The sequence below is a fragment of the Mustela erminea genome, chromosome 7 (assembly GCF_009829155.1).
Source record: "Mustela erminea isolate mMusErm1 chromosome 7, mMusErm1.Pri, whole genome shotgun sequence".
Taxonomy (NCBI): Eukaryota; Metazoa; Chordata; class Mammalia; order Carnivora; family Mustelidae; genus Mustela; species Mustela erminea.
The window spans coordinates 90274219-90287929 of record NC_045620.1 but is presented as its reverse complement, the minus strand read 5'-3'; the positions used below and the strand labels follow the sequence as shown (position 1 = coordinate 90287929).

The window sequence follows — 13711 nt, the reverse complement described above, 5'->3', positions numbered from 1 at the left end:
CAGCAGAGACATCTGGTACTAAAACCTTACATGATTGGCCCGAGGTCACATAAGCAGATTTTAGAAAGGACTAGAATCTTATCTAATGATACATCTATCTTTTGTGGACATCAGCTTACATTATGAGACTTAGTTTTCCTAGCATATTGTGGGAACATCTATGAAATATATATCAAAGAAATACTAACTACTCTCAGTTTGGAAAGAATTATATTAATATAATTTAAAAAATAATCTAGCTTTTTTAACTTTGGAAACTTCCCATGTGGAACCTATCTTAGTCATTTCTCTGACTTTCAGCATTTTTCATAGTGTGATATGATACTCGTCCACCATGTTTGGAGTTCTGATAGTGATTCTTGATCCTTTTCCTTTTAAGGAATCAGCATTTATTTTCTGTTGTACATTATAAAATGTTTTGCAATTATAGATCAGGATTGTCACTGTCATCACTGGTTGGGGAAACTGAGGCAGTAAACTTTGCCCAGAAACTTCTATACTCATCAACTGTCATCATTTGAAAAAATGGACACCCTACTGCTTTTTCCAAAAATGATTTGAGATCACTTTCAACAGGGTAAATTGAAAAAATAAGTAAATTAGGTACTAGAGCTTCCAATTATCCATAGTTTTCCTTCCTGCGGTTTCCATTACCCAAGATCAGCTGTGATCTGGAAGCAGTTGATCCTCCTAAGGTAGTATCAGAAAGTCAGTAGTAGACTAACACTGTGTCATAAAGCCCACATCTCTCATCTCCTTTATCTCATCACACAAGCATTTTATCTTCTCATGTCATCACAAGAAGGATGAGAATTGTACAATAAGATATTTTGAGAGAGACACCACATTCACATAACTTTTAGTACACTATATTATTATAATTGTTCTTTTGTAGATCTCTTACTGTGCCTATTTTATAAATTAACATAGGTATGTATGTATAGGAAAAAACATAGTATGTATATATGGGGTTCGGTACTCATCCACTGGGTGAGTTGGTACATATCCCCCCACAGATAAGGGGGGCAGATGTGTAAGAAAGAAAAAAATGGGTTGAAGAGAAGAAAGATGAGAATACAAATATCAGGATTAATAGAGAGGTAATAGAAAAATGTGTTGACAGGAAAGGTGAAGAATGTATTATACAAAGTATGTAGCTCCCTGAGGGCATAGGAATTATAATATATATAATTATATATAATATTATAATATGAGCTGAGTAGAACCCATTGTATAGCATCATGGGCATTTGCTTTAATCCTAATTTCACAGCCAATGTGAAAAATAGAATTCAACCTGCTGTGAATTTTAGGAAGGGTCATTCTTTGTCATTCTGAAGTTGTTCTTTGGCAGAATTAATTAAAAAAAAATTTTTTTTTTTAAATTTTTGAGAGAGAGAAAAAACATGAGCTGGGGGATGGGCAGAGGGAGAGAGAGAACCCCAAGCACACTTCCCACTGTGCCAGAGCCCAACACAGGATTGGATCTCACCACCCTGAGATCATGACCTGAGCCAAAACTAAAAGTTGGACAGTTAACCAACTGAGCCACCCAGGCGCCCCTTGGCACAATTAATTTTAATTTACATACATTACAGTATGATGTCATCTAAAGTTGTGTTGTCCAATGCTATAGCTACCAGCCTTAAGTGGCCATTTGAGCATTTGAAATGTAGCTAGTCAAAAAAGGAGATGTGCTGTAAATGTAAAATACATACTGAATCACCATGCCCAATGTGAGACTTGAACTCACAGCTCTGAGATCACGAGTCACATGCTCCACTGACTGAGGCAGCGAAGTGCCCCAAACATGAATAATTTTTAAAATATTAGTTTCACTTTTTTTTTTTTTTAAGATTTTACTTTATTATTTGAGAGAGAGAGAGAAAGGGAGAACACAAAGGGAGAGCAAGAGGGAAAAGCAGACTCCCTGCTGAGGAGAAAGCCCGATGTGGGACGGATCCCAGGACCCTGAGATCATGACCTGAGCTGAAGGCCGACGCTTAACCGTCTGACCCACCCAGGCGCCCCTAAAATATTAGTTTTGTGTTAAAATTGAAATGCATGTATATATTGGAGCAAACAAAATATATTACTAATTTTAAATTAATTATTTTGTTTCTGTTTTTAATGTGTCTACTAGAAATCCTACAATTACATATGGGGCTTGTGTTTCTTTTTGGACAGTGCTGTTCTAGAAATTTGATTTTTCCCTGTTATGTTAAATGACCTGCAGAATCCTTCTCCAACTTCTTCTGTAAAATTTCAGATAGCCACAGCTTTGTGTATATGTTCATGCAGCAGAATCATCAGTGCTGAACAAACACATGGATAAAATTAAGTCCTTAAAAGCATAGTAAAAATGCCAAGGATATAAAGTTACTACTTCAGAGCACGAGTCTTTCTCATCTCTCAGGAAGCCCACCTCTCTCATGGCAGAGCCTCAGCTTTCCAGAGATTATACACAGGAGCTCTGCTGATTGCTAATTGGGAGAAGCTTCTTTTCACCCTAATTTTGAAATATACATTATGCAGTTGGCCCTTGTTTTGTAAAATTGTGAAGCATTCAGGAACTTTAGAGGAAAATTATGGCTTTGTACCAATCTGCATATTTTTATGATTTTATTATTCCTCACTAAGTGGGGAGGAATATTTAATATGCATATAAAGGGAATATTCGCTTTTAGACATTCCAGGTGGGGGATGCATATTGAAATAATAGAAGGACAGACCCAGAAGGATCAGATTCTAACTAGGTCACTGACTTAACCTTTTGGGCCTTCATTTTCTCATCTGCAGGAATCCTCAGTAGTTAGAAATGCATCCTTCAGCTTTAGGATTATAGGTTGTAGACTTGAGTCCTAGGTCGTCTTCTGCTATGCTTTTGGCTATTTATTTTTCTGTGGAACATTAAGGTAAAGTCCACTGCCATTGGCGTGACATTGTTCTGCCACTCGGTACGGTCTTCACTTTCCTCAACCCTTCTTCCTCTGCAAAGAACCACACAAGGCAAAAGTCACTCTATTTATTTTAGTGACGGCAGCTACGGATTCTTATCCGTAAAAGTATTATTAAAGTATTATTTCTTCAGACGAAGAACAGCACTTTATTTCCGTAAATGCACCCAGTGTCCCCTGGGCTCCATGACATGGTAGGAACTTCTGTCATCGCTGTCTTTTTAAACTTGAATGGAATTATTTTTTACTTTGCTTTACTAGATTCAGCTAACCAGTTTCATTAGACTGTTTACTGATTCTTCTTATATGTTAAGTAAGTAGAAATCAGCTTCTCTGCTTTTCTAGGTTTATTCTGCATAAAACAGCTTTTCTCTCCAGGTGAAAATGTGCTGTCACTGACACCAGTCATGAAAGTGCCAGGACCATCCTTTCCTCTCAGCGGTACTGTCGGGGGACAGCCAGGTGGAGACAGATGGACCCGTTAACATAGCAGGAGCGGGGAAGTTCCTTCTTGCTGGGGGCCGTTTCCTCGCTAATGGGAGATTAATTCTTTCTTAATTAAAAAGCCATGTCTCTCCATCCTAGCTTTCCGTGGTCTTTCAGAGCAAAAGGAGCTTGGAGAATTGAACTTAGAACAATAAACACGAATAGTAATTGTAAGTCTGTTTGGAGTACCGGTTTGGCATTTGCGATCAGATTTTAGCATCATCACTTTTCATCAGGTTTCTCTCCCAGAACTTGGAGAATCCGTTCGAGTGAGACTGTGCTCTCCTCTGCCCTTCTTGGGGTTGGAGATGTGGTGAGTTTTATACTTAAGGTGTGTAAAAGCAGGGAATAATGTGCAGCCAGAGTTCCTCCCCTGACTAAATAAAGCTGTGTGGTTTTTATGATCACGTGTCCATGCAAACACACTTAGACCCGTAGAATCAGTGGCATCTACAAGGTGTTCCCCGCCCCCCCACAACCCCTTTTCCTGTGTCCTGGCTGTCTAGCTCCTTTGGTCATAATTCTAATTCCTTAGGTTCTGGCCGACCTTTCTCTGACCAGCAGGGCCCTGAGTGGATTCCCTGGGGAGTCTTTCAGCATCTCTCTGTAATTAGCTTAGTGGAGCTGCGGAGAAGTGATGCAAGAAGGGGTTAGCTTCCCCAGAGCCACGCTTCCAAGTCTGGCACACCCCTCACCTGCGGCCTCAGGGAGCCAGATACCAGGAAACCATTATGTGAATACAGCAACAGCGGCTCTTACTTTTTCGATCCCACAAAAACCACATGTGACCTGACATGATCCTAAGGTATAAACAAGTACCCAGCGTACTTTGGGCTCCTAGGTACGGAGTTTTCTTTCTCACCTGGCATTTTGGCCAGAACCAAACCTCGAATCCCTCTCATGGGGGCTGGTGATGGCAATCTTCATTGTGTGTCTGACCTGAACGGTTGCTGGGAGCCAAAGTAAATGATGTATCCAGGGACCCTCTGGTTACTGTTTTGCCTGCTGTCTTCACAGCTTCCTCTTATTTAAACCAACTGTGGTTTCCTCCAACAATTGCTATTTTACCTATTTGTCAGATATTGTACTAGTTTGCTTTTCAGAAATAAATTTTATCGGAGCGCCTGGGTGACTCAGTGGGTTAAAGCCTCTGCCTTCGGCTCAGGTCATTATCTCAGCGTCCTGGGATCAAGCCCCACATCAGGCTCTCTGCTCAGCAGGGAGCCTGCTTCCCTCTCTCTCTCTCTGCCTGCCTCTCTGCCTACTGTGATCTCTGTCTGTCAAATAAATAAATAAAATCTTTAAAAAAAAAAAGAAAAATTTTACCTTGTTGCTCTTCTTCTTTTGAAAATTGTTGTGGCCCCATGGACAATTTGCATAAGGCAGATCTGTCATTTTGTGACTCTGTATACCCTTAAGAACATGATTGTTCCCCTTTGGTCAGTTCTAAAGAACTGCTTTTATTTTCTGTTTCTCACAACTTGCTCTTGATAAACTCCCAGATGTCCTATCTAGATACACAGATTATAGACTAAGACAGTTATTTTGACTTCTCAAAACCCCTTCTAATCTGACTCTACCATTTTATTCTAATTAAGGTTTTATGGTGTTTATGGTTTTTTTCTTCAGCCAAATGTGAATGTACCAGATAATTTTAAAGTTTATTTAATTTTTTTTCCTTTCCCCTCTAAGTGACAGTGTTATTTAATTTTAAGATCAGCTTTCAAGAAGTCTAGAAAGCATTTTGAAATTAATGGAATACCTTCTTTTTCTCTTTTGGTAATTTTATATCACTATAATATGAAGATTATTAGGAATGTGAACCTACTGGATATTTTTGAGATATTAATATTGTTTTAAAAAATGATTGCCAGATCTCATAGACTTAAGTGTATGTAAGAATGTGAAGGAATGTTGACTATTTGTTAAGCAAAATACTTTTTTTGGTGGGGTTTTCTTTCCCCACTTGTGCCTTCACTTAACAATATACCTTCTTTTCTGTAACTTTTACACTCCTTAAAAACATTTTTTTTTAAGATTTTAACTTATTTGACAGATAGATCACAAGTAGGCAGAAAGGCAGGCAGAGAGAGGAGGTAGCAGGCTCCCTGCTGAGCAGAGACCGTCCCCCCCACCCCCCCCGTCCATTCGGGGCTTGATCCCAGGACCCTGGGATCATGACCTGAGCCAAAGGCAGAGGCTTAACCCACTGAGCCACCCAGGTGCCCCAAGAACAGCATTTCTTTAACTTTTGTTTGCTCACCAGCCCTCTGAGAATTCAGTAAAGCCTCTGAAACTTCTTCCCAGAGAACTGTATATTCACACAAAAAACTAATTGTAATGATAATCAATTATGATATGCCAGGCACTTTGCCAACTGCTTTGTTTGTGTTATTTCATTTAATCCTCATAGTAGCACCATAAGGAATGTACTCTTTTCTTCATTTTTGAGAAAAAGCCGTTGAAGCTTTAAGGAGATTAAGTAATTTGCCCATTCCCATAGACCCCGTATCTTGGGCTCAAACTCTGCTAATATGACTTCAAAACCCAGCCCCTCAATCATTGTGCATCTGGTTTTAAGGAACTCATAAATTCCTAAATCCTGCTTTTTGATACTCATGTTAAGGACACATTACCTGTTGCAATCCTCAGACTTTCGTTGGTAGTGAAGAATATGTGTGATTAACAAATCTTGCTGTTTTTGTAACTTATTTAATGAATAAATGAGTATCTGTTGAGCATCTACTATTTTAAATACTTGTTAGGTTCAGCAGTTTGGTCCTTATCCTTAAGGAGTTTCCTTATCTAATGAGAAGACAAGAATTAGATGCATAAAACAATGAGGTAAAAATACAAACATGAAGTCAAATATACGATATTTAGACATTTCCGTAAACTGTATGTGAAATCAGTCTCTACTTTGCCATACCTTGATGCAGTTGTCACTCTTGGATTCCTTTTGATTTATAAAAGGAGAATCAAATCTAAAAGGCCACCCTGTCCTCTGGGAAACTGGAAGATTCAGTGTGTCATAAAAATGCGGCCTATAAAGTCAGACTGTGAGAACTAACATGTGTCACATCTGGATTCCTGCGTGGCTTCGGCAGCGCCATCCCAAGGCCCCAGGGATCATGCTCAAGATGCAAATGTGAGAATGGGTAGCAGCTCTCAGGCATTTGAACCACGTATCCCAGGGTAGTTCTGCTGAGTCGGACATGTGTAGGTAAGCAGAACACCTTGATCGTGGCTGCCTTTGACTCAAGAAAGGTTTCCACCAACAAAGAGGACTTCAGTACCTCAAATGATTCAACAAAGCCTCAACTCTTGCAGGAGCAGTGGGGGAGAGCTACTGACCTTGGATGAAACCAGCAGGCCTGGGAAGCTTATTTAAGCTGACCACTGACGATCAGGGCTGTCAAAGAGAGTGACTGTGACTATAATTCAAAGAACTGCTTTCTGTAAGAGCAGAATATGGGAAAATTGTATGTCTGACTTGAACAGCCACTATCTACAAGGTTAGCACACAAAATGGCTTCTGTAAGATAGGAAGGACAGAGGTGGCCAGGCATTCGATTAACATGGCCCTCATCAAGTATTTGTATGGTTGTAGGATTTTACTCTTGTAAAACTTGAGTCATTTGGGCTGTAATATCATAGAATTAACTTACAAATGGTACTTGAATTTTCTTTTCAATGCAAATAGAAACCTAGTGCTGCTAATCATGCTAAATACAATTTCTCTCCTTCCACTTACGAGAGTCATTTTTGTTGAAATGTCTAAAATAAGAATATTTTGTGTGCAGTGGTAGAATACATCCGTGCTATATGTTAACTTAATAAATTGTATTAAATTGTATTTCACATGATGTTTCCATAATCCCTGCAACTTAACTTGTTAGTATTATTTTTTTTTAAGTGGGACAAGGATGTTATGAAAACCTATTATGTCTAAGAAGCCCCAGATGGAAAATATTAAAAAAAAAAAACAGGAATTCCTATAATTGTTCACAAATCATCATTTAAATCTATCTGGCTACTGGATGTTGCAAGTAGTTTTCCAGGCATTTATGCAAATATCTTGATGGGGTTTATTTAATGTCAGAAGAAAAGTATGATACCGAGTCTGTATAATTTCTTAAATTCATTCCTGGAGAAAGAACATAATTGAAAGGAAAACATTCCTTTTCATATTTGCTTTGAGCCAATACTTGAGTTGTTTTGAGGTAAATAGTAGATTGATATTAAATGTCTATCGCACTTTGGCTTTACAGACAGAATTCAAGACATAGTAACTATCTGACTCTTGAATTTTCTCTCTCTCTCTGTATGGTGTGTGTGTGTGTGTGTGTGTGTGCGCGCATATGTGTAGGGAGCTTAAACAAGACCTTTTGATTTCATAATAAGCTGGGCTTAGGGACGATAAAACTTGACATTCTTAACTGTAACTAGTGTCTGTCCCTATAGCCCTGTGCAGTTGTCTTCTTGTTAACGATGTACAAGACAGAGCCATAAACTGAGCTTGTACCCAAGGCGCTAGTGTAAATTGCAAATAACATTCATGTGGTCTCTTTGACCAAAGACTAAACTGTGGTAGCAGGAAGAGAACAAAGAATTTTCGAGAGTGGAAAAGAAGTAGAAGTCAAGGACAAAGAGTACACCAGTAGGATGGACATGTGCAAATGTTCGCTAAGCTTTTGCAGCGAGGTTTATTTAGATGGGCCTTTTCATATCTGCAAATACTCCTTTGCTCAAGAGCTAAGCAGTAGATCAGGACAGCTTCTGCGGGGTGTGTGTGTGTGTGTGTGTGTGTGTGTGTGTGTTGGCAATAATGTAGTCATGAGATAATACAAATAATCAGTGAGGGAATAATTAATGATGTGGCAGGGAATATTTTTTGATAAATGCTTGGGGAATGAGGTGACAGGCGTGAAATTAGAAAATTCCTTCAGCGATCTAAAATATAAATAGCTTTCGGAACTGAAAAGAGTTTCACAGCTGAAGATTTTATTGTGTTGAGAGGAAAAACTTTTTTCTCTCCCCCACTCCCTCCTCCTTTGCAAGTTGTTTGTCCATTCACAAAACAAACACTCTGAAGCCCAGCGCGGCTCATGGGAATAAATTTCAGGTCGAATTAGTACAGTTTCCTTGCTGTCAGGATGCTGGAATTAATGGTGTTTTGATGACACGAATTTTGAAGGGCAAACAAAGAAGCTGAAGGGAGAGAGACATGACTCCTTAGAAGCTTGGTCCTCCTCTCCCCCAGCCTCTCTTGTCTTCCCTGTCATCCGTCTGCCAATCTCCCTGTCCATGGTTAGTTAAAGGCGCTTTTTATCCTCTTTTCTTTCCCACAGAGTTTGCCAGATCCGGCCCGGTGCCTGGGTTCCAGGAGGACACGCTGCAGTTGGCCTTCATCGACTTGAGACAAGTAAGTCTTTGTGTTTTTGTTTTTTGTTTTTCTTTTAAGATGTGTGACTGAAGACCATCAGGTCTTAAGGAAAAGGGGAGGGGAGGGGGATTGGCGTTGGCGATTCACACTGGAGACCTAAGGGTTTTTCCCTGTGTTTGAGGCCACCTCTTTTATTTAGCTATCTGGGATCCTTAGCTATGGTGGAGTTAAAGGTTTTGTGGGTAGAAGGAAAGGCAGGAGGTGGGCGGAGGGACCCAGAGACTAGAGGGACTCAAGTGACCCTCAAGTGATGTGACCCATTGTGCTCTAGTTGGCTTCTGCAGACACAGCAAAAAGATAACTCGGCAAACCAATGCTGAGCAGGTGCACCGATGCAGAGACTGCCTGCCCGGAGGACACTTTTGTCTGCAGAGAGAATGAGGGCGGCAGCATTTAAAGAAAAATGAAATATTTTACGTTGTGGATTGTTGGTTTGGCTTGTTGACTCTTTTCTGTTGCCTTCCTTATGTCTTCCCAGCCCCTCCTTTGTAGAATGTGGTCAGCCATGAGTGACTAAGTGGTGTTTTTAGAAGGTGATTAGATTAGCAAAGGCCCCGACCTGGTGGTGCTAACCTGGCGGGCAACCCTGTTAAAGTAACGTGGGTGAAAGCCGGTACTCGGCCATACCCGAGTTTCCCAAGCCCAGCGGATAGAAAGAATCATTCTGGAGGGCTGTGGCTTGCAGATTGAAATGGGTAGGTTGGTAGGCCTTGTTGGTTTGGGTGGAGAGGAACAGGATGGGCGGGGGCCGAAAGAGGGAGAGAGTTAACTGGGCTCTGTCATCTCTTCACTCTGAAGATGGATGGGGTTGGATAGAAAGTGTGAATGAAGTAAGAATCAATGACTGATGCTTCTCTCCTTATTAAAACAATCTTTTTTTTTTGTCTGTTTTAAAAAGGGGGCTGGCTTTGTTTCTCCTGCCATAATGATGCAGTGCCTCTTGTTTTCAGAGCTGACATAGTTTGCATTCTGAAAACTTTTAGATGCCCAGAGTATTTCTTAAAGCTATAGGACCCCTTGTATTGGTAGGCTCCTTACCACTGTGACTCGATTCATGCCGGAACAGCTTTTAACCCATAATGGATAGCCAGAGCTACCCCTGCATCCTTGTGGATGGGTGGTGTAATCTGTCATCTGACGACAATTCTGGAAAGCCCTGTTAAGCAGAAAACAGAAAATTGTCTCTCTATAGACCCGCCAAAGTTTGAGGATTCAGGCTGCGTCCCAGAAACGTGTGTCAACTTAATATTTGGGGGCCGAGTTGGGGGTTCTCCTACACGTAAAGGCTTTCCCAGCATGGTCACAAATGGAGCCGAGTATCTCTCTCCACACTGAAGACCTTCCACCTGTGGATTCAGCCACTTAACAGAGACAGGTTTTAAGCCGTTGGCAGATGTGAGGCTGAAAGATTGGGATTTTTGCTTTAGGGTTTGGGGAGTGTTGTCTGTTGCACTTTTCTTCCCTGTTTCTTCTCAGAAACTTCTGAGCCAATTGGCTTTTCTTGGAAAGCAGACGCTGAATTTCATTGGAGAGACATACCCAAGGAAAAATTTTTCCTTTCTCGCTATTCATGAGAGGGAAGCGTGGTCGCTCTCTCTAGTTTGTGGTTTTGGTCCCTATGGAAAGCGACTAGCGTTTGCAGAAAATGTTAACTAAGGGAGTGCGTTAGACAGCACAGCCAAAATAGGATGTATCTGAGCCGGGGAAGAATGCTCAGATTCTTGTGAGCTCTCAGCGAGCGCTGTTGTTTACCCTTAAGTTCCTGTTTGCCATTGCATTTCTGTTCTCAGAGTTCCTTGTATGAAATTTTAGCAGGAGAAACCAGAACTTCAAAATTTTACTCCTAAGAAGAGTATGCCTCTTCTTATTGAATCTATCACCTGATTCCTAGTTACGGCCGTCTCTGTTAAAACAGCTTCAACTTTTCTAACCTAGGTCATCTGGAAGAACTTCCCAGGTCTCAGGCTGAGGCTCAGGAGCAGCGGGCCCCAATAGGTTGAATCGTTGTGAAGAAAATGATCCCTCCACAGCCCAGGCTGTGCAAATATTAATCTCTAGTCATTCCCATAGCTTATTTTACACAAACGTCCTTTTAGAGGGAGACCTCTTCTGAACTGTGGAGATGCTCAGACCATAAGGAGAGTGTGTCTTGGAGTGTGTCTCCAAAAGAGATAGGTTGACTTTGAGTGAAGCACAATTAACTGTCTTTGAGTATATTGTCCTTTTGCATGTTCCCTTTGGAATCCTGTAATAGGGTTATGGAATTTTGGGGTTGGGGGCCAATTTCGAAAATCATGCAGTATAACCTTTGGCTTGATACCTGAAACCCTGTACAGCACCCCAGACTATGCTCGTGTATCCCCCTTGAAGAGAACTCACCTCCCCAAAGCAGCATAGGCCGCCTTAGGACAATCTGATTATTAGGAAGCTATTTCTTAAGTTGGCTGAAATCTATCTCACTTAACTCTGACCCTCTGATTCTTTATGTTTTTATTCATGCATCCCAGTTTGGGGGACAGGTTTCCTCTCCTGATTCACTGAGCGTCCTCTGTTAGTAACTGGGCCTTTGTGTAGCATGCTTACCCAGGCCTCATGCAGTCCTTATACAGCTGATTTAGTTTTTCTTTTGTATTATTGACAACATAGATTTGTATCATTCCAGCTGGGCCCAACCTCTTTAGGTCCTGATTCGGTGTTCCAGCTTATTAACTGATTCATCTCCATTTCTTTATTAGTCTGTGGTAACAATATTAAACAGGCAGGGCAGGAGTTAGAAGAAGAAGTGGAGGTTAGGGCAGGTTACAGCGTATAGGCCCACGGAGGACCACACAGTCACAAGACAGCAAGGATGTTCTTTCGCTGTCATCATCTGTATCTGCCTCATTGGCTTATGAGCTTCCTCCATCTGAGCGTACTCTCCTGTTCTCTCGCTTGAGACTGTCTCAGACACTGTCAAGTGAACAGTAACTGTTAAAATAATCAAAACATGGAATATTTGATGAGATCATCTCTAGGAGAGATCATCTCATAATAGCAGAGTGTCATTTAAAAGCTACAGAAATTCAATTAGGAAGCAAATCAGATATGGACGGCAAAACTATTCATCCTTTCCCACCTGTCCCGTCTAGTCTCAGTTTCCTAATTCATAGGGTAAAGAGTGAAATGACACTTTGAATACACAAGCTTTCATGATATTTCACACGTGCCAAGCGCCTCGTAGTTAACGCACATGAATGTCCTCCTCTCATTTGTCAGACTTCCGGGCGTAGAAAACCTGCTGTTAATCATAATGTGAATTAGACAGTACAAATCAAATTCTCCTTTGCCACTTTAAGCTTTCTTCCAAGTTCATAAAAGTGGGTTTGCAGTATGACTTCACATTCATATGTCAAATATATGTGCAGATTTCTATCAAAATCCAGACTTGGGTCAGTGTGAAATCTTGACAAGGACGCCTTGTCAAGATTTGTGCACCACAAGTCCTAGTAACTGCCAGCCCATAATGCTTCATAATTGGAATTGCAATACAAGGCCAATACTAGATTCTTAGTAGTGATCTGATTCTTTAACGACGCTATGGTTGGAGTTTTTCTTTTGTAGATAAGCAGTAAGTGCATATAGTGCTGATGAACAATAGAATTTGAACTTCAGTTGATTTTCATTTCAACTTCTTTTATCACACTGAGTGCCTCCTGTGAACAAAAGCACAACCCAGGTACGGTGGGAATCCACAAATGAATATAATACAGTCTCTGTCCCCCAGGAGCAAAGAGGTGACCAGCAAATACTTAATTTTAATATAAGTCACACTGCCATAAGTATTACATTGGAAGGATGGAGCATTTTGTATGTTTCAATTATTTCGGTATGTTTTGCTGCATAGCAGAGTGCCCCAAAATGTGTTGTCTTAATAGAAGGAGCATTTATTTAACTCGAGATTCTACAGATTGGCAATCAGGATAGCTTCAGTGGGCTTACTCTTCATATACTGAGGTTAGATTGGCTAGAGGCTAGACTGGCTAGGGGCTGCCTGGTCTAGGATGCCTTAGCTAGGTGGACTCTTCTCTGCTCCCTGTGATCTCTCATCAACCAGCTGCCTAACCCAGGCTGGATCACTTGACATATTGGCAGGTTCCAAGAGAACAAGGGTAAATTGCTTGAGTTGAGGTCTACCCTTGGAACTGGCAAGCCCTCATTCCCACCACATTCTGTTGGCCAGAGCTGGTTACAGGGTCAGCCCAGAGTCAAAGATGTGGGAAAATCGACTTCAGCTTATCCTCTGGTTGGGATAGAAGACCTTTATACGAACGATGTATCTATAAATGCAGAAAGAGGCCTTAGAGTGGAGAGATCATTGTGAGCCTAAGTATTTATAAAATATTTAAAATCATTTAAATATATAAAATTATATATTTCATATACATCAAATATATAAAATCATTTGAAAAGTAGAAAGTTAAACTGAAAGAAATGCAGGCATTGGTGAGGGAGGAAAGTGTTTTCAGCATAGAAAATAACCAGTTTTAAGTTTTGTTTAAAAACAGATGGGGGTCTGTTTAACTAGGATCTCGACTATCTTTCCTTCTTTTAAGAATTAGACTAATCTTGGGGCACCTGGATGGCTCAGTGGGTTAAGCCTCTGCCTTCAGCTCAGGTCATGATCTCAGGATCCTGGGATCGAGCCCCACATCGGGCTCTCTGCTCAGCAGGGAGCCTGCCTCTCTGCCTACTTGTGATCTCTCTGTCAAATAAATAAATAAAATCTTAAAAGAATTAGACTAATCTCTTTAAACCCCCCATTTCTCAACTTCTCTTCTTCTTTC

At 40.8% G+C, this 13711-nt stretch overlaps 1 protein-coding gene across 3 annotated transcripts in view; it reads left to right on the top strand.

The window, feature by feature from the left end:
• EXOC6B (exocyst complex component 6B) overlaps window positions 1–13711 on the top strand; it is a 615706-nt gene that overhangs the window by 450191 nt on the left and 151804 nt on the right. For all 3 annotated transcript variants that reach the window (XM_032352447.1, XM_032352446.1, XM_032352445.1), the window contains one exon: window positions 8794–8867. In XM_032352447.1, coding sequence (XP_032208338.1) covers window positions 8794–8867 — 74 coding nt within the window. The remainder of the gene's footprint in view (window positions 1–8793; window positions 8868–13711) is intronic.